Source organism: Athene noctua, chromosome 4 (genome assembly GCF_965140245.1).
Source record: "Athene noctua chromosome 4, bAthNoc1.hap1.1, whole genome shotgun sequence".
NCBI lineage: Eukaryota > Metazoa > Chordata > Aves > Strigiformes > Strigidae > Athene > Athene noctua.
This window is the reverse complement of record NC_134040.1, coordinates 83844113-83870944: the sequence shown is the minus strand read 5'-3', so window position 1 is coordinate 83870944 and position 26832 is coordinate 83844113. Positions and strand designations below refer to the sequence as shown.

The window sequence follows — 26832 nt, the reverse complement described above, 5'->3', positions numbered from 1 at the left end:
GGGTATAAGTCAAAACTCAAAACAGGAAACATCCTTGGCTGTAAGCCAAACCACAAAGCTCTGGAAATATATAAATAAATGAATAAATAGATCCAAGACAGCCTTTTCTTCATTGCAAAGACATCATTTGCTGAGACCACCTGCTTTGCAGCCTCACTACCCATAACCAAGTGAAACTCTGCTTTTAGGGACTTGTGGACACTGTGAGTCTCAATCTCATGCTAAAACTGGAATATCTTCTATCTGCTCCTCTTAATATAAAAGGAACTAGAGCTCTGGACAAAATGCAAACTACAAGAGTGACAAAAGAACCGAGGGAAATTTTCAGACAAACCTGATGTATCCCTGGACCTCTAATAGCCACTGACTACCTGGAACCATGTAGTTCACACCTGAGCTTTAACGAAGAAACTAAACACAGCCTGTAAAACATGACATTACAGTCTGGAGGACAGCTGTGAAAGGATGAAAGGAAAAAAAAACCAACACACACGAAGGTTAAAATCGTGTGTCCTTTGTTCGCTTGCGAATTATGTTTGTTGACTCAGCCTTTCTAAAAGTAGCACTCCTGATACAAAGACTGCAGCTTCCACCATATCACATCTCACTCCACCTTTTAACAATTCATGAGAGGAACCCTCCTGATAGCAGCCCATTCACCGCTATCAACCAATCCATTTTATTCATTGAAGGAAATGAGAGAGTTAACCATGTACCAGGCTTGAAATACCTACACATTTGTCCACTGCACCAGCAGAAACAGCAGATTCACCTTCTCTTCTGTGCTCACCAACTGTAACTCACACCAAGGAGAGTATTTTAAAAAGGTTGTCCTTCCCTATTACAGCTAAACACATAATAGCTTTGTGCATCTTGTCTAGTTACAGGAAATACTTAAAATTATATTAAAAAAAGTGCCTTCAAATTAAAAGATTAAATACTCATTCTAATTACCTAGCTTCCTAAAACATAACATATTCCTAGTTACTACATGGGAAATAATGCAGAAGGAGAATGTTAGAAAGTATTTTCTCTTGCAAAGAGTGCAAGAAATCCTGAGAAGATAAAAGGCAGCAGTTACAAACCTAAGTCAGGAGCCAGCAAAAGCAACAACCATGGCCAAACACACCACAGGTAAACATGATCTCCCCTTCATTTGTAATAAGCATAGGTATATAAACTTTTATACACACACGCAGAAATAAATATGTCACACCTAGTCTTCTATAAAATTTATGAACAGAAATATAATTATATATCAAGAATAAAAAACCTATATTTGACCCCCTACCACACTGTCACTGCATAAAGCATCAGAATGAAATGTCAAGATCTTTGCAAATGACACTTCCAACTGTAGCCAATCACGCAGATCCACCAGTATTTTCTTCACAGATTCCCCTGCTGCCATTACAAGGATTTATATCATCATTGCTTTGTACAATATTTTCTGCTCTTTGTTTTTGTTAAAATTCTATTTTTTTTCCTCTTACACTATGACTGTAAGGTCTTTGGAGGCAAAGAACATATTTTTCATTTCAGTGTCCAGCACCCTCTGCAATGAAGTACTGGTGCTTTATTAGTATAAATGGCATGCACATGAAAATATTGGAAATGAATATTATCAGTTGACTGCCACATATTGTTTATTCTAAAATCTGTTAAATAGTTTGAAAGACATTAACCTCTCTGGTAAGGCAAAAGTCTACTAGAATTCCAAAGAGTATGTACAGAAACACAAGCACATATTGCACTATTATCCATTAGCAATGATCAGACAGGATAGCATTCAGGTCACTTTAGCCAATATAAAGAAAAAACAAAGTTTGTAAATCAATACTTCACTTACCATTGAAAGCTGCAATAAAGTGCAATTCTTACGTCACACAGCTTCTGCGTAAGAATTTACTTTTTAAACTCTTCACGAGTGCAACAACTTTCCCCCTCTCCATGCCCCTGCAGCACTTCACCGAGTATTTTCTTTGACTAACACAATTTTATTTTAAAACAATCCATTTTAGCATTCTCTATAAGGACTTCCCCTTGCCTCCTCCTTCAAACATGCAAGCACAGCACCCTGACCATCCAGACTGAAGCAAATATTGGTCAACTGAACTCCACTCCCTTATCATAATTTCTGTTTATTTACTTAGGAACATTGCCTGCAGGCGGTGGAAGACTTGGAAATTTCATACAAAGCTGAGGGATGTTCCCCAGAATTAACTGGATATAACATAGGCAAACCAGGAAGGCACAAGTCTGTGTCCATATTATCTGTACATGTCATGTATTTGTAGCAAAGAATCTCAGCAGACTGTTTTTATCTCTGAGAACATGAATTTTGTTTTTATTTTCTTTTTTAATCTAATATGGTTACTCACAGTACATGCTTTGTTTCTTTTGGAGCAGTCTAACAGCATACCAGTCCAGATATTGATCCAGCCTCAGTTCCTCTTATCATCAACTGCAGTCACAAATGTGACTGGAGAGTTGATACACAGTCTTCTTACTACGCATAAACTACATCAAGATTTAGAAAACTCTAGTCTTTTAAACAAACAAACAAGGTAAAAAATTTGCAGTCAGTTTACCACACCGTGTGTGTGTCTTACATGGAACAGCTTTCTGCTATCCATAGGGCAGAGAAAGGGTTTAAAGAGCTTGGACACACTGTAGTGGAACCAAAGAGCTGCTGTGACTTCTACCAGAAAGCACGATGGATTTCTTTGTTGTGCCTGCTGCCCTTTCTGCTTTCAGCTCAGCCAATCATTAAGGCTTGTAAAGTGAATTAAGCTCAGGAATAGTTTCAGTGACACATGTGATTATTACATGCTTAAGGTTAAGCACATGCTGTATGTATACCTTCCTGAACGGCAAGCTCACGCGTTTCTTCACAAACTCTGCCCCAATGCACACACCTTGATGTAATTTTTTTTCCCCCCTCCAAGTCGAACACTTGTTGGCAGGAGAAACATTCAGCCTGGGGAGGTTTCAAATTGCTACACACAGCAGACCACCACAATTGCAACGCATTGCTTCTCGGTCCTCCACTGCAGCCAAAGGCAAAGCGACGCAAAAGCTGAAACAAGCCCTCATTAGTATTGCTCATACGTTCCTTTAGGAGGACTTCAAAAGACCTGCTGTTGTCAAAAAATAGCCTTAGTTTAGATGATGGCAGAGCCACTGTACCCTAAAGCATTTATCTGCAACAGAAGTGCTTTAAACATGCAGTCATTGCTAAGTGGAGACATGGGCCACACCTGACTGTGCCATTTCATACTCTCAGATAAATAACTGACTTCACCTGCTGCCATTGCTTCTGTCTCACAAACATCACATGCATTATGCACTGTAATACGTTTTAAGGCTAAAGATTTTCCCAGCATTACTACATGAAGTTGATATTGGCTTAAGAGGTTAGTAGCACTGAACTCTTCCCTTCAGTTTAAAAAAAAAAAAAAAAAAAAATCATAAAAGTGCCTAAAGTAAGAAAAATTAAAACATTTGTATTTCATAAAAGAAGTTTTCTCCATAAAACACTTTTGAACAAAAACAAGGCTAAAACAAAGACATATTTTGCCTGAATTAAAATCTTTGCCCTTTATAAAAAGATTTATACAGAAAACAAAATAGTATCTGCCTTATATACAGGAACTGTTGAGTTTTTCAGAATTAACATCTTTGAGATAATTTTGCCCATAGGTTGTCTGAATTCTAGAAAAAGGTATCTTTTACCATGCCTATTCCCTTTCAGCAGACTGGCTTTCAGTCTCCATAAGGGACTTCTGTCTAGCCCCTCTCTTTTTTTCTTCTCATTTTCTGTCACTATAATTTTCATCTTCTTTCTGTTTTTGCAATCTTGCTATTTGTACTCACTATTCTTTCCTCCCCCATATGCTGGTTTAAATATTCCAGTCCCACTGAGATTTTTATTCCAGCCTCCTCCCTCATCTTCTTTAATTTCTTAGACTTCTTTTTTTATCCTGTTTTTTTTTTTTTTTCCCCCCCTCTTAAAATAATGTTCAGGGAATTGAGAAACCAAAATGGCTCACATTACCACTGAGGCATCTTTAAATGGCAAATAAATAAACCCTTTGAATAGCGACATTCATTCCAAGGAGATGCCAAAACACTGTACCAAACAGCAAGATGAACATGTGCATGTTCTTCGTGCTGCCACGGAGTGGACTGCCCTTCTTCACCGCAAGTCAGAAAGACAAACCAGAAAAAACTGACATGTCCAAGATTACCAGTCTGTGAAACCCTTGGGAAGAAAAATTAATTTATACCTTTGAAACTCATTTGGGGAGGAGGAGAAGAGAAATCCAAACCTTTTTTTTGGGTCCTAGTTGACTACCACTTTTCATCAGAAGATTACTTAAAGGCCAAGCAGAGATTGTTCCGGGCATTGTACAAGCACAGCTGCAGTCAGCCCCCGAGTTCATTACCTCAAGAAAAGGAACACGAAGGAAAGGCACAGCTTCAAAGCAAAACGAACACAATGACGAGACACAAGCATCAATTTCTTGATGCTTTTTAGTGAAAGGAAGGATACGGGACATGGAAATCAAGGGAGACCAGGCAGGTACAGGAAGGGAAAATGGGACAAGACAGCCAAGTATGAAATTATACCAACCTTAAAGACCTGCAAAGCAAAAGGAAGCAAGAATGCTGGTTCACACAGCACAGTCAGCACAAAACATGGCAATTCCAAGCAAAACTATAGAGAGATCATTTAATATCAAACCTGAACATCCTCCTACTTTGACCAGAATATCTGGCCGGCTTTCCCCTACAGCCATATGACAGAAGCAAGCAAGAAAATTCACAGGTCCCATTTTCCTCTGGACTGGCCTCCCTTCCACCGCAGGTGGTTCTGAGGGTCCTGGGTAAAACACATTGTCTCAGCTTGGGTCTATTTTTTGTTTTTTTCTTTCAAAGTAGAGATCTGCTTCTATAGCTTATCTCCTGACTGGACACTGAGAAACACTCTGTCTGGAAGAGACTTATCCACAGCTGACAAGAACAAAAGCTAAACAATTATCTCACTAATGCTCTTCTATCCACCTCTTCTAGTCTTAATCATTGTGCAATTCTGACACCAGTCAAGCGACACATCAGGCTGCACAGTCTAGTTCCAGCATTCAAGTCTCAACGTTGGTTTGACTGCAAAACATCCCCTCCTCAACCTACTATGATCAGTTCACAGCCATGGTTTGGAAGTATGTATTCAGCCTGTAAACAAGGTGAAAGTAGTACTGACTGGTTTCTAGCTAGCAGGAAATAAATGTACATATCAACAAATCTTTTTTTAAAAACCCCCACCAGCTTATGCACTATGCGTGATATTCTTGTCTCAGTCCCCATATCCAGGTTTTTCAGACATAAATTGCATAGAAGTTCTCTAAATAGTACCTATCAGAATGATAATAGTGGAATGACTGCATCAGGATTTCAAAGCTAATAACCCAATTAATTATGTCTCCTTTTAAAAATGAGTTGTGGACCTCCTTCAATAAAGCTCTCCAGACAAGACATAATGAACGGTGATAGAATTTGAAAATGAGGATTCATAGCAGTTTTTTACCATTTTGTCTCCCAAGTTACTGTATTTAAGCTGGAAATGTTAATGGCTATTGCTTCTACAGTTTGGAAGTTTGTTAGTCATTTCATTTGCTACAGAAGAAAAGAAATGCCTCTCTGCAGTCTGCCAGAGCCATAAATGACATATGCATGAAGTGTGAAGTGTCACTTCAGTTTGTTTGTGTCAGTGGCGTACCTCCATCTTGACCCCATCGCTCTTCTACAGTTCCAAACTTTGCTTCTATTAGCAGAAGCTGCTAGAAATTAGCACAGACGGAGTAGTGGCTGAATGAAATATTTGAAAGTATTTTAACCCACAGCTGGTGACTTTTACTAGGACTTCACCAGGGCAATAAATAAAAATACCTAATACAAGACTGTTAGGAAGTCTGAAATGCACAGAAATTCAAAACCACCATATGAAATGAACATCAGATCGACAATAAGCCTGCTTGCCATTACAAGTAGGTCCCTGGTCTGCCCTAAATGAAGATGGCTCACTTGTAAAAGCAACACATTCAATTCAAATGTAAAATTTTTGTAATGCCTTAACACACACCTCTCTGTTGCCTCTGCTATAAATACACAGAGGTCACACTTGGGGCTTCTCTTCCATCTTGGAAGCAGCTCTAGCGTGGGAGAGGTTGCTGCAGGCAGACCACTGATGGCAAGTTCACTGTTAGAAATGACAGCGAAATGACAGAAATCCCTTAAAAAAAATTATAGCCTTCTAGTTCTAAAGAAGGCATAAAACCAAGGAATTATGGAAAATTATGCAGTATCATTTTGATGTACTTTCCATTCCCTGCTTCTTTACATTTTCAGAAGGACAAGAAAGGCCACTACAAAACATGAAACTGATGTCCATTTTTTAGAGACATGTGACTGAACTGGCATAAGATTGTGCTAATCCGTGGTGATCTAGTGAATTGAATAAACATAACATCAACCTCTGTACGTTATTAAAAGACCCTGGCTCTGCTCACTCACTCTCTCCACTTTCTTAAATTTGTGTGGTCACTGCAATAGCTTCAAAAGCATGAGCTTACTTTCATTTATAAGGTTCAAAATGAATAGCATGGCTTACAGTTCTTGGAATATTTAACACTTCGAACTTGAGCCACATCTGCAGAAGTATTTTTCCAACAAACAATGCCATACCTGTTGAATGTATGAGGGCGGCATTACACCCTAAGTCAACCAAGCCAACAAAACCCACCATGTGGATACAGCCATGCCCAGCCTGTATCATTCAGAGAGGTGGCGTAATTACATTGTCAGAAAAACTTGAGACAGATTATTTAGAGTAGATAAGACTTGACTTCGCCAATTTCAACACTGTTAACCTTTAGAAGAAATAACTATTTCAATGCATGAAGTGCTTAAGAAGGAAGAGAGGAAAAAGCACATCCTGGAATTTTTCCAAAGCACTTTTTTTTTGACAATAAGAGCAAGGGAGATGCTGCCCATCCTCCCAGTACTTCAAACATCCAGTTCCAGAAGTCAGCTTAGGCACAAGAGGCTCCCAAAGGAGGGCCAAACAAAGACACCAGTAAAGGACTTTTTTTTTTAATTTCAGAACCCAGATTACATGCGGTAATATTCTGGACAGTACCTTGTATGTGTAAAGCACCTTAGTAACTGGCAGCTGCCACAGCAACAACTTCTATTTTCAGTAGTACCTCAAATACAAAAGCTTAGAATAACACACATTCAGCTGAAAACAAAGGAAATGTTAATACCTGGCTCCCTCATAATGCTTTTTACCCATAAAATTTAGAGTAAAGTCTTCTTTTTACTCTGTGAACTCTCAGAACAATGACACAGAACAATTATTAATTCAGAGCCTGGTCAAAGTACTTAACGGAGGAGCTAAAAACTGAGCCTGGGCTTTCTCTTTTCCCGTCTTGTATCACTTTTGCTCAGAAAAACACATATGCAAATATCATAATGAAAATCTATTTGCGTACTATACACACAGAAGCACTGCTATTGCCAGGAAAAACGCATTTTGAAATGTCAGTTTACCTATGAACAGGAATACTTATCGAGTATAAATAGCCAAAAGCGTACAGTGTATAGAGGATATTCTACAGAATTAAGGTGTTTGTGACATCATACTTAACTCCACACTACCCATTAAACAGATTGTTTTAGACAACGCTCAGAAAGGCAGAGATGTATCAAAGCTTACCTTCTCATGATTTTCTATCAGGATTTCGACAACGATGTTCTGAAACTTGAGGTCCATGATGGCTGCTACAGTTTCCTCCTGTGGCCTCATTAAGGTTGGTCCAAATACTACCCCTAGATTTGCCACAGTCATTAGATTCCTCTTGGCATGCTTTGAAACGCTTTTTGAAAAGAATTGAAGGAAAAAACAGGAAATAGGTTATGAAAAATTTCCATTACTGTTGGAAACTGCAGTCTACAAATGAAAACATTACATTTCCTTAATCTATGTTTTAGAAGTTTTATTTTGTGCAAAGTTTCTTCAAATAAAGTCTTACTGAATTCTGGAAAACAAAAAAGCCATTCTTCCACTGGCAATTTCAAAACAAAACCAGTCTCTTACTGAACTTAAATATATAAAATGCACTTAGCCTTGGACCAGGGCAAGTGTGAAACCAACTTAAATTTGCTAACAGATCTCCACTATTCACATTGCCAGAATTTGCAGAAAGAAAGTATAATGTTCCCTTCCTCACTTCAATCAAACCCTCAACTGCTGGCAGGTCTGCTAAAGTAAATACTTATATGGCTTCATTAACGGATTAGATTTCTGCCCCTCCCGCCAAAACACACACAGCATGAGTCAAACGTCTTGTCTGCTTTTGCACGTTTGGTTCTTGGTATTGTGTATGAAAGCACTGAGATGGGCTTCAGCTCCAGTCGTGCTTAACTAAGGGCCTTTGTGGTTAAGCGAAGGTAAGGACAAGAGTTCTGACAAGGTAGGAAAGCAGGTCGTAACACTTACTTTGCTAAATGTTTCATCAGAATTTCCAGCATCTCTTTGTTCTTTTCTGGGAGTTTATGGACCAAGAAGTGAACAGCATTAACTCGAGATTCAGGACTCCCACTTTCTATGGGACATAGAAATAAATAACTATCTCAAAAAATAAACATAAAATAAGATCCACAGAAACACAAATCTTCCCCCACCCCTGCACAGACACATACTGCACGCACTTTGCTTCACCATTTATGCATCTCCAAACATAGCAATATCGAACATATGCGCTTTGTTTTCACAAGCAATCTTTTTCTAGAATTATCAACTTATTTGCTTATTTTGTGAACTCATCTTTCAATCCACCAGCAAACGGATGCCTTTGTTCATCTATTTTTAAAAACTGACAGATGTAGTTATTGTTTTGCTGCATTGGACTCATCTGCTTATGAATATACTGCAAGGTGAGGAGCAATGTTACTGGGTGCCACAGAGTTGAACTGTACTACTTTACATTTTAGCATCATTAACTGATTGTCCTCATCACTAGAATTCAGATCTGTTGGTACTGTGCAGCTAATTATACCGCACTTAACGCCACCTTGCATTGGAAACTGCATAAAACATATGCAGAAGATTCGTATGCTCAGAAAATCTAATGACCTCTGAAGACACAGAAGAATAATCATGCAAAAAAACCTACTGAGGGAGATTACTACGATAAAGGGCCCTGAATAATAACGGCATCCCTCTCTAGTACCATATAGAAATAAAGTAAAAGTAAGCAAGGAGCTTATTTTTGTGTGTTGCATTTTGAATTGAATAATTTTGGCCCCTACAGGTTTCACTAGTACGCAGATGAAAACAAGGATCTGTAAAAGATTAAAATAATCCCTCTTCCCATTTCTCAAAGCTGTATTAAATCACACAATTACAATGAGAGGAGTGGAAGTATTTCTCTCGTATATAATAATACCTAGGAACATAAAGAGAAAAATTTAGAACCTACTCTGAATGCAGTAGGTTTTGACACCAGGACCACTCATCAGGTCCCATTTTCCTCTAAGAGAACTCTGATTGTTGAGTGTCTTTCGTATAAAATACCACCATATTTCTTCAGTGCGTATTGTACAGATTCTTTTGGGGTTTTATTCTTTTGCAGTGAACACCCCTGCACAGATTGCAAGAAAAAAGGCTACCGAAATGCAAAATGTTTAGCTTCTAGTCAGCTGATCAAAATTCAGACAGCCAGAAAAACGGTAAGCCTTTTTTAAAGCAAGACTATTTTACATATAAGTGAAATCACAAACTCTAATTAAAGAATGGCTAAGCAACTTAATCACAAGATACAGTCAAGGCTTGCACAGTTTCAGTCTATGATACGTATATAAGGAAAAGAAAATTGAAAGGACATCCTTTTAATTTTGGCTGCCCCATAGTTTCAGAGAAAAGGATATTCCTTACTATTCCTGGTGTTGTTTTTTTATAGCCAACATAGGAAACAACACTGACTACCTATTTTTAAGTATACCGTAACTCAGATCTGCAATGTTGATTAAATTTCCCTCCCTATTACATAGAATCAACCCCTCTAGAAAATTGTTTACTACTCATGAACACTGTACTATTTCAAGCATCAACTTCAACTGAATTCCTTTATTGAAAAGGGACTATAAAATAGAGAAAAGAAAACAAAGTGAGAAACTGCTGGCAAAACTTCATAGGTCAAGAAATTAGTTTAACACTTTCCAATACAAATGGGCAGACTCACCATCTAGGCAAGTATGTTGAATTTTGCTTAAGCACTTGGCCTCTAAGATGAGCTTTGGCAGTGAATTTCATGGGCTAATTCTCATTTTGAATTAAGGACCACAAACAAACACATTCTGCAGTCCTGGAAAGTCATTACAGCAATTCGAAGAAGATAAAGCAATTGTCTCAAAGTTTATTTTAATTTTGCTTTCCACAGTTTGCCAGAAGTGCTACAGGCTGGAAAGAAAATCAGCTAAATATCTGATATTTTGCCAAAAATTTTCTTACACAGTTTCCCTCCATCCTCTTCCAAAAAATTCCATGTACATTAGATACCATACAGCTGAACTACAAATGGTGTTGTGTCTTCTCCAAGTCTGTATTTGAACTGCCATAGTGTAATCTGGCCTGCTCTTTCCTTTCTTCTACTAATATGACAGGAACATTCAAGCCAGCCTGGATACAGAGCTGACAAGGCACTGAAAACAAGGGTCAGGCAGCTGGGCTTTAAGGATTCAAATTAGCCCGAATTAGTGCATTTTCTTTTACTAAGCTTCATACTCTTTATAAATGGAAGAAAAAAAAAAAAATCACAATCTAAGTAGATGTTTATCACTATATAATTAAGATAATAAGAATGAATGTTTACAATGTCTATACAAAATTTTTTTCCGTAAAAATAGAAACTGTGCTGTGCCAAGTCTATCGTAAGCTTGTCTGTCAATAGATACGTCATATGTGACACATACTAGAACTGAACGCTGGTTAAAACCTACATGTTTTTAAAACATTTATTATTTCTTATTCCTATATTTTTACTGGTTGAAGAAATTTTTCTGAAATTGCATTTGCAGCATGTTCCTAAGGCCACAACTGTGCTATAAGAAAAGATTTCTATTTGAACAACAGTCATATTTACTGGCAGGAACGATGAATTCTCCATGCAACTCGTATGTCATCAGGGGCTCTGGAAGGCTTCTGTAAAACAAGGATGACATAAGAAATTTAGCTATATTCTTTTCTATCTGTATTTACTCTAAGCAGGAAATTTTTTTAACGTTTAAAGTATAATCCTTGCACTGGAGGCAACCATTGATACTGTGGCCCTTCAGTTCAGTGATTTTCCACGCAAATGGAAGACCTTATATTATCAGAAAAATAAGACTAAATATATCTGTTCACCTTTCATGAGCCTAAGTGATGCCTCCAGTCTATCATAAGGCACCTTTCCAAATTACAACACCGAGACTGTTTCTCAGATGAAGACTGTACCCATATACTATGTAAATAATTCTTCATTAGTGTTTTTAAATACAAAGAATTACAAGTCAGTGCCTTACTAGAAAAAAATAAAGGTCCTAAAATAGTTAAGCTTGCTGAACAGTAGCCATCCACAAGTCAAAAGTCTAAAGCATTTCAAATACAAAAATTGAAATTGAAAACCTTAGTCTTTAATGAAAAATTTACTGAATAATAGAAATCAGAGTTAAAACATCAAAGTTAAAACCTTCATTTTTTGAAGTTGACTTCACTGAAGCTTCTGAAATATTGGAGTAAACTCTCAGATGGGAAATACTTCTTAACGTACCTATTTTTTTCTTTCCTACTTTTTTTTTTTTTAATTACTCTTTCCTACACTCCATACGAGAGACTTTTATCTTGGTTCAGCATTCTTCGATAGTGGTTGCGGTAATCCTTTATTTAATAAATACAAAATTTCTATGTTCTTAGGCAATTTAGTAAAATATCTTGATCAGGAATTGGCCAAGCCAGTTGAACAGAGAACACATCTAAATTTCTTACTTTCAACGCTCAAAATATTATTTCTATTGCACCTAGAACATCAGAGCAAGGGTCAGAAAGAATAGCAGAAAATATTAAAAATTTCATCACTTTTTCCCGTTTCACTTTAACACATTAAATACAAAAAGGCAAAAAACTCTTTTAACAATCTTAGCTGACTTCCAGTAATGACTCTCAGCAAGTTTACTGACAATTCAGGTTTCTGAACCATCAGTGAAATGCTTACATGTCTAATCCAAAAATGTTTGGGGGCTTGTCTCTTATGAGCATTAGCGTGGCTAAATTATTTTGACGTTCCAAGACAAGTAACAAACACAGTATTTGCACAAAATCAACCTCTATTCCAAAATATAGGAAAAGTAAGTAATGTAGCTTAAGACACTGTATAGGAGAATTAGGAAACAGATTTCATAGTCTAAAAAATAAACAAATGAGACACGAGCTTACCGTAGATATTGCTTCATAGCACTAGTAATTGTCTTCACTTCCCAATCTACAGAGTTTTCCAGGTCAACTTCATTGCAGGTTTTTGCATCTAGAAAATAATCAAAGAGGGACATGAAAAATGGGAATTCTAAATCAATATGCCCTAAATGAACAGCAGTATGCAGAATCTGATCATTATGTATCTGCTCACACGAATGTAAAAGTAGAGTGTCCTTCTTACTATTAGTTAATACTAAGAGGACTTAATATCCAACCTTCTTATAAATTTCATTTCCATAGATCGTTTTAAAAAGTATTTACTGCTGGTTTTTTCTTTAATTAGAATTAAAAATCACTTTCATTTAAAAAGATCTCTATAGCAATTGATATTTTCACACCTTTAATTAAACAGAAAATGTACACAGACACAGAAAAAGGTACAAAAACAGTTTAGAAAAAAGACCCACTAAGCATAACTTCTCTTTTCCTCTTTTCTTTCATTATTAAAAACGCGAGTACACTGAGAAATCTTTTCAAGTTCTTTGCACACTTTTACTTGTAAACTGTTATTTTGGACTGCTCATGAAAACAGCCAAAGTGCAGTATGACCCTCCTTACTGTGTGAAAACCTTTAAGAGGTGCTTCAAAGGTAGGAAAAGGACTCTCCTCTATCAGTATTCAGTATGTTTTCTCTACAGGATGGCCTGAATGTTTCCCTTACTTATCAGTTCTAGCCAGGGAGGAAAAAAAATAAAATAATGCTTGCTCGACCATTTGTCAGGATCACACAACTCCTGCCATCTTTTACTAGGTTACTTGCGTCTTATAGCAAGACAGATCAAATTGAATGGTCATATGTCTGAATGACCCATCAGGTGAAAGATATGTTGACAGAACGTAGCAAACAACAGAACACACTGGAATATTTTGCAACCAAAAAAAAAAAAAAAAACCAACCAAAAAAAACCAATCACTTTGGCCTCAAAACGGGAAGCAATAGCTAGCTGACACAAGAAAATGACACGTAAATGGCCAAACCAGCTCCATGTATTTGGTAACTTCAAGTGTTTCAGCTTCTATTATTATTACTGCTACATGTTTCTGTCAGTCACTACAGTAAACTACAGCAGTAGCTGACACAGATTATGTGTTGACCAGTTCATACAATTCAGAATTCATTTGTTACTTTGCTTGTCAGACAAACGACAGACACATTTAAAAAATCAAATTAGGATCCTTGATTAAAGGTGCAGTCCTTTTACTGAGACTAAATAATTCTGTTCTAAAGGCTGTGCCAAGCAATTATTTCTGTAACTGAATATTCTCCCTCATTATATCAATTATTTAAATCTCATTTTAAAATACAAGTCAGATAACATTTTCTACCAAATTGTTACTAGCCAACCACCATCCAAAATACTCAAGACTGTCTCAGGACAAAGTTTCTTTTTTTCTAGCATGCTAGCTGTGATCAAATTCTCTTTTTTGAGAAGAAAACCTTTCTACTGAATAAATTAATGAAAATCTGCCCTCACATCAGAAACTAGTGAAATCTACGGGGATTTTGTTACTAAACCACTATGTAATATCCAGTTTTTAACTGGATTAGCTGCTTCATAACCATCAACCTCCCTTACAGTCAAAGGATGCACTCAATTATGTGAAATTTGTTGATCAATTTGGGGATGAAAGCAACAAGCATCTGAATTTCAAAGTCTCTTAAAATAAGAACCAGAAGGTATTGATGAAATATTATCTCTTGGGAAAAAAGAAAATAACAAAATTTGGCCCTGCTACCAACCCCTAACAATCCTGAGTCTGACTGCAGAAGCTATGAAGACTTACAGACATCTTTTTCACTTTCGGGTTTGACAGTTGCCCTACATAGCTCTGTGCCCCAACAGCCTCTATATTTGATTGATCCCACTCCATTTTTCCCTCTACTTCAGACATCCCAGGCCATTATATGAACTGGAACTAGGATTTCAAAAATGACTCTACTAATTTTCATGCTACTTGTTCACATAGCAGCCACCGTGCACCGAAAAGCAACTTTATCCATATAAAAATAACCATGCACATTTACGGAACAGCTTTTGACAGATCAGCTCTAAATTTTATGCAAATCTGTCTGACAATAAGGGAGCTAGAGTTTATAAACAGTCCAGTTCACTCAACTACATTAGGAGGAGACTCTCTGCTTTCATATGCAATATGTCCACTGTAGGAGTGTGTGCATACTGTAATTTACTGGATATAAAATGATGAGGAATTCAGTGTAATTGTTTTGAAAGCTGCTGTTTTGAAAGGCAGAGGTACCCAAAAGTTTTCTTCTACATCATATAACGTCTGGCATTTTTCACACCAGGCAGTATCTGAAATCAAAACTGAACTCATCAGTAGAAAGTCCATGTCCTCAGCAGCCACCTCACTCACCACGAGCAAGGGTCTGTGTGAAAGCTGACTGATGTAGCGGTTTGTATGAAGTCTGTGCAGTCAGGTTGTATGAAATGAGACACATCACATCTATAACATAGATCGCAGATGAAACAGCAATTGGTCCCTGACACATTTCGAGAACTAAGCCTCCTGATGGCTAACAACGCACTCTGAATTGCTTAGATTCCCATAACATTAGAAGTCCTAACTCCACATCCCTTTTTGCAATGAGGTATCAGATTAATTTAATGTTTTCCCTTAAATGTAACGAGTGTTTTCCTTACCAAATGCCTCACTTAGACGAGATTATTGCTGCAAAAATCACCGTACCACAATGCTAGTTACAAATAACTTCAAGGTCTAAGTAAATTGCAAAATTAACTTTTTTTTTTTTTTTTTTTAAAGGAGAATTGTATATTTAACTTGGGCCTCATTTTACAGAAGACTTAGTTTCACTAGATTTGTACATTAAAGATGAAAATCCATGCATTTGTAGCATTAGAAAAGCATATATTGGTCTTCTATACTCTCCTGAGTCTCAAATGCACTTTCCCAAATTTTCTCAGAAAATATTCTGAGAAACAGACAAAACTACATGCTACTGTGTCCCTGGTTACCATTTGGAAGACTTTTTTTTGCACTTTGGGCCTTTCACACTGTGAACCTCACAGTCAATGATAGGTAGCTTAAAATACTTTGAAATCTTATGAAACATTTTAAAATACAAAAAGTTAATATGAGGTTTTTATGATTCTGAAAAGATCTTTCATATAAAAGGCTATCTAAGAGTATACCCAGAGACAAAGGATTAAAGATTAATCAGTCATTTTAAATTCTCTGTACCACTGTATATCAAAAAGAAAGCCTCTTTATTCTTCTCTGAGGACAGACAAAGAGCACAGATAGGATCACTTTCAACAAATCACCAGAAAATGAGCACCTGCTTGCACCCTAACTTTTTTTTTGTTCAGTATTTTGCCTCATCTTGATACCACTGTACTCTTCCTGCTTCAAATAAATATATGAATCTTGGGAATGACAAAAAATGTTTCTAATTTTAAAAAATAACTTAAAGCAGATGCTGGAATCCCCAGTAAACTCTTCCAGCTGCTACTGAACCACTGGCAACCTGAGTCTATTTAATTTGGATACCACTAATGGCACAGAGGAAAATTTGCCTGCCAGACCTGCACGCCCAAGCTAAGCCAGTAAGTACAAAACTGAAAAACGTCTTATGATATCAAATGCATTTAACTGAGACTGAGTGATAACACGTCATCCTTCCTATGGTCAAGGGCTGAAGATGGTTATTGATCGTTGAGGCTAACTCCAACACAGATAAACAGCCATGAGGATCTGTTATAGATCAGTCATTTTTATTAATCCCAGTTCGTATTTCCAAAAAGAGTCTTTTGCTACAATACTTTAAAGATACAGTCAGGTTTATGTTCACTAATGGAGAACTTCAGGGTGCTGTTAATATTGATTAAAGTAAGACATCATAAATTAATATTTAGCAAGGTCATTATGACAGATTGATATGACATGCAGGTCCTCAAGCCTGATGTCTTATCATTTCTGAAGAGACAGCCTGTTTGAAAAAAATAAAGGAAGGAAAAGAAAAAGTCTTACAGGTGGCACCGAACTGACAGCAGCATATAATATAAAAGCGCTTTGTCATTCACATAATGTCTGGGGTAATGAAATGAATTCACTTTCTGGCTTCCTCCAGTTTGCAGTGCCAAAGAACACTGTGTTATCAGCACAGATGGAGCATGCATGGTTCTGGAGAAGAGCCTGGTGCAAACTGCAAACAAGCTTCTTTGCATACCAATGAATCCCTGAGAATCAGACCTTTGCTGTCAAGTGACAGGTTTGGAAGCTCTATAAAAATGAACTAATCCCAGTGGTCTTGTCTGACTGCATGTACTGTCAGTGCTCAGGACAAGAAATTTGGAAACACGGCACATCTTGCAGTCATGGCTACTCCTTTGGTAAGAGATATCAGGCAGACAAGGGACTTCATCCAGGTGCCAATACCTCTTCTTTTTTTTTTTCCCCCCCCCTAGGGACAGCAGAGTGGCAAGAGAATTACAGTCACTGGGATTAAAGATGCATCAAAATTTCCAGAAAGAAAAGGGGAAAAAAGTTTCTGAGAATAAATTTATGAATCAAAAAAATCTTAAGAGCTATACATGGCTAACTAGGTATAAGAGAGTCTAAGACATTACCCACATATAAGAGCTATACTACTAAGTTTATAAAAACAAATCTTTTCTCCATCTGTCTCCCGCCTTGGCACAAAGTTATTATTAATACGTATATCATATTTCTCCTCTTAAAGCAAAGAGCTCTTTGCCAGTAGGCATAAACTAAATGTCTTATTCTGCAGTGATTAACTACAAGAGGCACATGGGTGTGTACACCTGTACATCTTAGACAAGGGAAAAGAAAGGTGGAAACTTCAAACAATGAAGCAATAAGCTTCAAGCTGTCTTGAATTTGGTATTTTGAATCTTCTGATCAGACCCTTCAATTTAGTCTGCTTTAATCCCACCTACATGAACCTTGCACAGAGCCCATGAGTTGCTCCTACATGTCCCATAGCAGTTCTCTTCATTTATTCCTACCAACTAATCTTGCTAAACCAGGGGAACTCACAACGATGGGGGGATTATTTGCGTGGACTAAAGCAAACTAGATTTGACCTGTATAAAGAACAACTCCAGGCAGATGCTTTTAAAACTAAAATATTAACAGTAAAACAACATGAAACAAAATATTGAAAAAAATGATTGTAAAATAGAGGCATACCCATCAACAAACTCAGAAGTCTCTGGACCTTTGAACTCACCCCCACAACTCTGTACAATCCTTGGTCATTTATACCTATTATGCAGAAGAAAAAAAAAAGGCAGAAAAATCAACCACAGTCAAATTAAGCATTAAAACTTTTCCCCAGGCAACACATTCTCCTCAAAGACAGACAAGACTACATAGTCTTAACAAAGTTGTGAGAACAACATTATAAATAAAGTATTGCAAGGATCCTTTTCTTCTTCTGTGTTTTTAAGATAAATTCATGTTATGTTTTGATAAAGTTTTCATGTACCTCAATTCCACTTCAGAAACTGGGAGTAGAAGCAAACAGGGACAAATCTTTACTTGGGGGAAAAAAGAAGAAAAAAATAAAAAAAATTGCTGGCTGTTTTCGGATTTTTTAAATGACATTTTGGATACATCAGCATCCACATTCTAATAACGCAAGAACTGAACCAACAAATGCTAAATTAAGATTTCTTTAATAAATGTAATTTTGCTTTTTTCCAAATATGTGGCTCACAAAAAGAGTTTGGATAAAATAAAGAAAAACTTGAGCCTATTCCCAGTCCTCAAAACCAATGCTTTTTCGAGTTTGTAAACGCTTTTCATTTAAGATGCAGGGCCTCCTTCCAACCCACTGTGGTCCACATACTAGTTACGTCCAGAGGCACCACCACAGGTTACTGAAATCGGTCCTTCTGGTTTTCCTTGGGACAAATAGAGTAGCCAGAACCGGCATAATAATTTCAGTCCCCTACTCTCATTTCATGTGGACGCTGGACTACTTGCCTATCATTCCTCCGTGCCCTTCCATCCTCTCACACACACATTCACTTCTCTATCCCTTTTCTCCCCCTGTTTGTGTCTTCCTTTACCACACCCACTTTTATCCCCAGGGAAGTAACACTATGAATATAAATTGAAGGAGAATGGGAGGAAGAGAAGGGGCAGGAAAGAAAGGGCAAAATAAAGGATGTGTTTGTCTGCTGCATTGTTTCAGAGCTCCTATAGTGAGAGGTAAACTGTTACAGTTCTGAAGCTGACACAGATGTTTGAGAGGCCACATAAAAAGCAGCCATCTACAAACACCACCACACTCTATATTCACATTGGCCTGGAAGAGTAGAAATACCACAAAATACCTGTGTTTCTACTCCAAGGAAATCTTTTCAAATAACAGATGATGTGGTATTCTTATTCAAAATATCCTTCAACAAAAGAAGACTTGTGGAGAGTTCCCAGTTTCAATACCAAACCGTTCCAACCCAGAAAAGGAAAATTAAAACCAGTCATATGAGAAAAAGTTTCTTCCCAAATAAATATTAGATGAAGTATGTAAAAATCATTAGCCTTTTAATGAATTACTGTCAGACACAACCATAATATGCAGCAATAATTCTCAATACAGTGAAAAGAACTTTGCATTTTCTGCTTCCTCTTTCTGCTTGGCCTTGCTACATCTTCTCCTTCTTCTCTCACCCCCTCCTCTTCCTCGCACAGTCTGCAGCCTCCTCGGCCATCCCAGCCCTTTGAGAGCCTGCTGAATGCCTCCTCCCTGCTAACACTGCTCCATCCCCTGTCCCAGTGGGGAGCCGACGGGCTATGTCACCAGCTGCTACTTCTCTCAGTTGCTCCACCCGAGCAAAATCGGCCCTTTTCTTTCCCCAGGATACAGGCACCACTGTCATGATGCTGAGTCTTAAGCTAGATGTCATGTTCAGAGCTAGCTCAAATTAAACAGAATAAGCCAGATCTCCAGCATTTCATCTGTGGTAAAAAACCACGACTCTAGAGTATGCTCGCAGTTTAGCTGTGCTCAAAAGAACAAACCGCAAAAAAACCCCCTGTGTGCCCACAATACTACTATTCTCAAAATATGAAGTGATCAACCCAACCAAGTTTTCCAGTGATCCCCTGAACAACAGTGCAATAGCACGCTATACACTACTTAAAGACTGCCAACACTAAAAAAAATTTTAAAAGCAAGCATAGTCCTTGATTCACTCCAAACAAGGATGCGCTAGGAATCTGTCCTGAGAGCAGCAAGTATTTTTTTTACTTCAAATTTCTCAGAGGTGTCCAGGAAAATTCTGGTACAAAAGTAACACCAAGCTTTTTAATGCTCTGCCAAAATGCATCACACTTTTTTTATACAATGTCCTCCACTACTTTTAGTACCACAGAACAAGCCTTCTGCATCGTATGCAAGAAGCCAAAAAGCTGAAGAAATACTGTCACAGTCAAATACATCTCAGCTTTTGCTTATCTCAGAAGTTGTTTCGTGACTTCCTGTGCTTCTAGAGCATTAAAACTAAGGGGAACCAAACTGTGCTGACCCCAGACATACATTTAGGGGTAAGGTCAGACCACAGAAACTACTGCTCAATATTAAAACAGACACAATATGCAAAAGTCTCTAAAATTACGGCAGTATTGAAACTAAGACAAGCCTCCAGAAATAATCATGAGTCTGTGATAGTAATTATCAGATAATTGATCAGTTTCAAATTCATCAACCTGAAAAAAGCACAGCTAATTGCTAGCAGACATCAAGAAGTGCAAAGAGGAATTAATATTTCAATGCAGTTTTAAATGATACCTTTAAACGTACCTTTATGTGATGTTTTATTTAAAATATACAAGCCTGGTTTGAAACGGTACTATTCCTGATTTAATCTGCACATTTCAGATCTTCAGCACATCCAAGACTGATAGTGCTTGGCATTTACTGAACACAATTGACAAGATGACTCATTGCAAGGAATAGCTTACCACTGACTAAAATGTTGAAGGGTTCAGACACTGTGTCTGCCGGCTCAACCAGTCACTATTGGCAACTTGAGCAGTAAAGCCCCGCAGCACAATTTCCTTCATACTTCCATTATGTCAAGACGTTTGGCTGTCTGATACTGGAATTTGGCACAGGTACACAATTTGTGAAACATGCTTAGAAAAATAAGGTATTGTAAGTAAAATAGTAATTTATACTGTTGTAAGCAAGGCATGTAGGGAAGTTTACTTTGTGGTTGGCATTGTACATATGGCTGACACAGACTAGTAATACAGTTGCAAGCACAACTTTTTATATCAAACTCCATAGTACAGAAACAACCATGCAAGTGACATTCTAAATTCAAGGTAATGCCAGATTTCTTTTTGTTACGTGAAAAGGTTTTCTACTTCCTCCTCACCATCTTCTTTCTTTCTCATGAGCAGACAGGCTGGCCAGACAGCTCAATGCTGCCATCTCTCTCTGCAGCTCAGATTAGCAGCTCCGGCAGTTCTAAAATCTAGACAAACACTTCTCTGGCAAACACTTACCTACCACATCCTCACAGAAGGTACAACCAAGTACTTGCACAGAAAAACACCCTCAGAGTCTTTACTAGCAGAGCGAACAGCTCTTTGACGTTTCTATAAACTTTTACCCCGCTGTATTATTCTGAGTACAAGAATTATAAATAAAATACTCCAAACAGAATCCCAAAATGTTCTCTCAGAGACAAAACATGGGTGCACATCCAAGCAGCATCATGCTCAGTACGTGAGAGACAGGCTGCATGTCTCAATGCCTCAGCGTCTCCTACCAGGTAAAGCACAGCCAATGTCTTACAAAGCAACGCTGAATCAGAAGCTTACATGCATTTTAACCAAGACACTGCCTTTGATTCTTCTATTCATTCAGAGCAGATAATTTCCTCCCTGGCTTTATAAAAGGGAACGTAACTGAGAAAAAATTATCCAGCCATTGACAAGTTTATGTTCAATATCTCTGTTATGCTCTTCTCTCTCTGAATACCAGACTTTTTCTGCTATGACAAGACTATTCTCAGTTTCCACCCACACTAGACTGTCCTCTCTTTCCACCCACGCCAACCTCACACCCATTATGATTAAAAGAGATAAAAACATGGCACACAAGCACAGTCTCTGAAGAGGCATCTGTCCTGTTTTCTTCTGCCGAACATAACTTGCCTTGATGTGTTATCATTAAAGTAAAATAATCAAGTAAAAATTGTTTTAAGAACAAGAATAGGTATAAAATCTGCAGCCTGAAAGATGGTTTTTCTTCATCATACAACTATTTGGTCAAAACCCTCTGAGGCAAACAACTGAATGTTCTCCTGGCCCTCCATTTGTTTAGCTTGGCAGGTAGCAGCAGGTGGTCCTGCAGGTTGGGCAGAAAACAGAAACTGAGCCTTTAGGAATGCTTCCGTTAGTCTCATGGATGAAGTCGGGATTTTGTTTGTTAGGCGCTTTTTTTTTCTTTTCTTTTCTTTTTTTTTTTTTTTTTAAATGCAGTTGATGTTAAGTTCCGTACTGATAAACAGAAAATCATCAACAACTGCCTGAAATGCAGTGGATGAATTCAGTTCATTGAAACAGAGCTAGGTGGACTGTTGAGTTCCTGGAAGGTAGTACCTCACCTAAACCCAATTCCTGAAACCCTGGGAAAATAAATAACAAATACTGATTTTTTTTTTTCCTTAAGTACTCCCCGAAACAAAATTAATAGATGAAAGTCATTTTCATTGGTAGTAATTACCACAAAGCACTCTACTGAGTGCAGGTCTAACAAAGGCTGTGTACAAGGGATAGCAAAGCTGCAAAGTCTCCAAAGAGAGGAAATACTGTAGCTAATTCTGGCAACTCTCCTTCTCTTCCAAGTATGCTTCAGGGCAGATCCCACTACAAGGCCATGTGCTTCTAATCTGTGCAAATTTATCATCCATCTTGAACAACAGTATTAGTTGTGGTTACACATATATTTTGCACCTTCTTACATGCCCCTAAACCAAGGCATAGAGGACAGAGTAGACTTGAACCACCAGTCACTTTAAGCCACAGCCATGAGAAAGAACACTTTATTCTAACCCATTTTTTCAAATATCCACTTTTTTTTTTAATCTAACCCATTTTTTCAAATATCCACTTCAAGAAAAAGTGTGAACACTTTTTCCACTGTTATATTCTTGTTTCACTTTCCTTGTAGGGTGTCAAAGAAAGAAAAAAAAAAAAAAAAGACTACTTGAAGAAAACCCTTTAACACACCTATGGATAATAAACCAAAATATAATGTACTCCACACTGCTTAGAGTAAGCATGACTGATAAGGTTATTGTAAGGTAATCAGTCAGTCTTCTGTAGACCAAAACCAGCCATTCGTTACACGACCTCATGCTACCCCATGCTACCCTTTTCATAAAAAATGCCTCATCCGGTGCAAAGAGAAGATCCATTCGATATCAAAGTAGGGATTTGCAGTGAAGGCAACTTATCTGTAGGATGCCAGCTTTATCTGCCGTGCTTCCCAGCTGAAATACTCAGAATGTAAATGCCAGTAACTGAAATTTTTGAAGTGATGAGACAAGCAAACCTTATTAGGAAAATATTCAAAAGAACAGAACGAACAAAAATAACACCAGATAGGATATGGTATAATCTGGAATAACATCTTTAATGCATCAGACAGGACTGATACAAGAAAGTCCAAGAGAAAAACAATTTCAGATACTTCCTGCTGTTTCAAGGCTAAATTCTCAGTATCACAAAGGCTGCTCAGTCTTACTAATAATATTGTATAGTAAGTGCATACATGGATGTGCTGGGTTTGTGTGTGTGCGGTGGGGTTCTGGTAGCAGGGAAGGGAGCTACAGTGGTGGCTCCTGTGAGAAGCTTCTCGAAGCTCCTCTGGCTCCAAGTCGGACCCACCTCTGGCCAAGGCTCGGCCAAATTAGCCGTGGTGGCTGTGCCTCTGCCATAACGAATTTAAGAAGGGGAATCTGGGAGGAGGAGTGGGAGTGGTGAGGAGGAGTTGTGGGGCAGACACCTCTGTGAACACGGAGGTCAGTGGAAGTACAGAGGAGGAGGGGGAGGTATGTTGGAGCAGAGACACCCCCCTGCAGCCCATGGGGAGAGGCCAGGGCCACCCCCTGCACCCATGGAGGCCACCGGGGGAGCAGATGCCACCTGCAGCCCGTGGAGGACCCCACGCCGGAGCAGGGGGCTGAGCCCGGAGAACACCAGGACTCTGAGGGCAGAAGCCCCCCCTGTTGTAGTTCAGCACTGGGAGGACTGGAACACGCCGGGGTGACCCACACCTGAGCAGCCTGGGAAGAGCTGCAGCCCGTGGGAAGGACTCAAATCAGAGAAAGTTTGTGGAGGACTGTGTCCTGTGAGAGGGGAATCACACTAGAGCAGGGGAGGAACGCGAGGAGTCCTCCTCCTGAGGGGGAAGCAGCAGTGAGACTGACCAGACCCCCCATCCCCTGCGCTGCTGGGGGAGAGGAATTAGAGAAATCAGGGGCAGAGCTGAGCCCGGGAAGGGAGAGGTGGCGGAAGGTGCTTTTAAGCTGTGGTCATGCTGCTCACTGCCCTACTGCCTCTGTTAAGTGGTGGTGATGTTAGCATCCGAATTAAACTGATGCTCTTTTTCTTCCCCTAGAGTCTGTCTTTCGCCCCTGACCATAATGGGTGAGTCATCCCTCCCTGTCCTTATCTCGACTCCTGAGCATTTTGTTGTATTTTCTCCTTCCCATCCCTGAGGGGGAAGGCATGAGTGAGGGGCTGTGTCGTGCTCAGTTTTCCCCTGGGCTCAAACCGTGACAATGGAAGCCAATGCTTTTAAGGACCTGTATTGATAGAAGTGTGACCAACCCATCCTTTTGTGCAGCTATCTTATTTAAGCTAGACTGTCATACAAAGAAAGACATTAATATTCTGCCCTGCACAATGCTAAATCTCTAGAAAAAAAGATACAAATTCTGAAAAATCATAAATCTTCCCTCTGAAAGCAGGAAGGAAGGTCAACAGTTTCGGAGAAAAACAAAATTTACAAAGAAATTTCAACATTTCTTTTAGCAAACTAAGAATTACACCGTAACCAATTACCTATTTTCATCTCATCACCTCTTGTTTAAAAAAAACCACAACCAAACAAGCAGGTTCTCCACAGAGTACCATATGCAATGCAGTGAGCCTCAGAGTGGCTGGTCACCTCCCATTTCAGCATGTCCACACACAGTTTGCTGTCTCCTCAGAGAGCAGGAATATCGAAAGTTAGTATTATCCAATGCTCGAGTTACACAGGGTCTGTGTCAGAGAGCCTCTCCACAACCATCATCCCAACCACCTCCTGAATACTGTCTCCATACTGACTTTTCTCTGCTGTCTCCAATTTTGGGGTATGACAGTGAGTACATGCAACAGTAAGCCTGACAGCATCCTTGTCTCTGGTGTGAGACTAACTCCACTTCAATACATTTTGTTATTCACTTGTCTGCTCAGCTCCTGTTCTTCTGTCTTAAGCGACTAAACAGAAAACCTCCGTTCAAAGTCCACAAATGGAATGCAAAAATTAATTAGCCTGTTCCAACACCAAAGCAAAAGTACAGAATTTTCTACAAGATGCAGGGTTTTCTTCTCAGCTGTTACCCACAAACATGGGTTTTGTCTGTTAAGAGAGGTGCTATTACTCCCTTCTGAGCACTTCTTGAAACGCATTTGTTGAGGGAAAGCCATACAAAAGAGACTGGACAGAAGGAAGCTCCTGCCCTGGTCAGTGTAATCAGTGTAATATCCACCATGTTAAGTTTTTCCCAGAGATCTGCAGGAGACTAGAACACACGGGCCTTCTTCAACGAGCAGACCAGCTGCTTCACCCCCTCCACAAACAGGTCAGGTTGATCCTTACCTCGTGTTTCAACAGCACTGATGCACTTTTTGATGACAGTGAACCCTATCTTATCCAACTGTGCACCTACAAGGGGAAAAAAAGTTTGAAAAGTTTTAAAGCACCATTACAATTATTTTTTTCACAGAAAAATAAGGCTGGACTTAACGACATAGTTAGTACTTTTCAGGCAAGACTGTAAATGTTCTGGAACAGGAATACTTCATCACTTTTTCTAGAGAAATTCCCGTTTTCTCCTTCCCAACCCTGCCTAGAGCAAGTCAAGGCTTATTCTGGTGGTAGTGGCTTCACTGAATCTGTTCACAGCAGCAGCCTTTGAAGAATGGGATCTCTGATTAGGTACATATGTTGGCAGACGCAAAGTGGAATTTAACAGTACTTACTGCAACATCGACAACATCTGAGCGAGTCAACCAAATGGGACAAGGAAGTGCTTATGATGAAAAAACATAATCATCAACAGCAGGGCTTTTACTGAGTCCTACCCTAAGCCAAAGAAATTCCCACACTAAAGATACGGGACACATGTATATCATTTTACAGCCGTTAATGATCTGACTACATAAAAGCAGATGTATTAACAGGACAACAGCTGAGATCCAGTGTTCCTTTGTTGTTCCTGTCTGATTATTTTCTTCACATCAAAACTTCATTTAAAAGCTTATATTGCAAAACTGCCTTTCTCCCAAACATCTGGCCTCCTTGCTCCTGGGGACCTGGTCTTGCACCACGAAAATAAAAATCTGTGGCAAAACTTCTATTAGTAACACCAGGATCCAGCTTTAACCAACCACTTAATAAAAAATTTTTTTAAAAAAAAGCAAGCATAAATTGCCTGCTAATGCAAGAAGGATAACTGTTTTCACTCATATACTTTGCTAACAGAAGAAAGCTAACATCATTTAAAGAAAGCCTTCTCTTCTACTTCTGCATTATGGTTTAACTTTTAAATACACGCATTCAGGTTTTTTGCTGACCTTTATGTTCAGCTCTGATTGCTTTTAAAACCATACTTATGCATTCTAACAGATGTGTACACACAATCTGAATTAAGAAACTATGATGAATTTACATACAAATTAACCCTTTTTTGAGTCAAATTTCAAGCATAAGGTAAATTGGGGGGGGGGGGGGGGGATAAACCAGACTGTTTCTCTAGCTTATGTCCAGTCCTACAATTCTTACGTATGTACTAAACTGGGTTACCGTGAAAACCCAGTAGTTACAAAATCCGCAAAGTATATTCAGAACTCAAGATTAAAAATAAAATCTTGAATTACACTGGATCCACAGAAAACTATTTACCTTTGCCTTTCTCAGTTGCAAAACATTAACAAAAATCAGCTTTAATAGTAATTCATGT

At 38.5% G+C, this 26832-nt stretch overlaps 1 protein-coding gene across 4 annotated transcripts in view; it reads right to left on the bottom strand.

The window, feature by feature from the left end:
- The window catches only part of ARHGAP10 (Rho GTPase activating protein 10), a 152205-nt gene that overhangs the window by 47354 nt on the left and 78019 nt on the right, over window positions 1-26832 (bottom strand). For 3 of the 4 annotated variants that reach the window (XM_074905910.1, XM_074905911.1, XM_074905913.1), the window contains 6 exons: window positions 25470-25535; window positions 17768-17842; window positions 12536-12623; window positions 11205-11263; window positions 8561-8666; window positions 7778-7937 (listed from right to left, as the gene is read on the bottom strand). In XM_074905910.1, coding sequence (XP_074762011.1) covers window positions 7778-7937; window positions 8561-8666; window positions 11205-11263; window positions 12536-12623; window positions 17768-17842; window positions 25470-25535 — 554 coding nt within the window. The remainder of the gene's footprint in view (window positions 1-7777; window positions 7938-8560; window positions 8667-11204; window positions 11264-12535; window positions 12624-17767; window positions 17843-25469; window positions 25536-26832) is intronic. The other variant, XM_074905912.1, reaches the window with a different exon arrangement.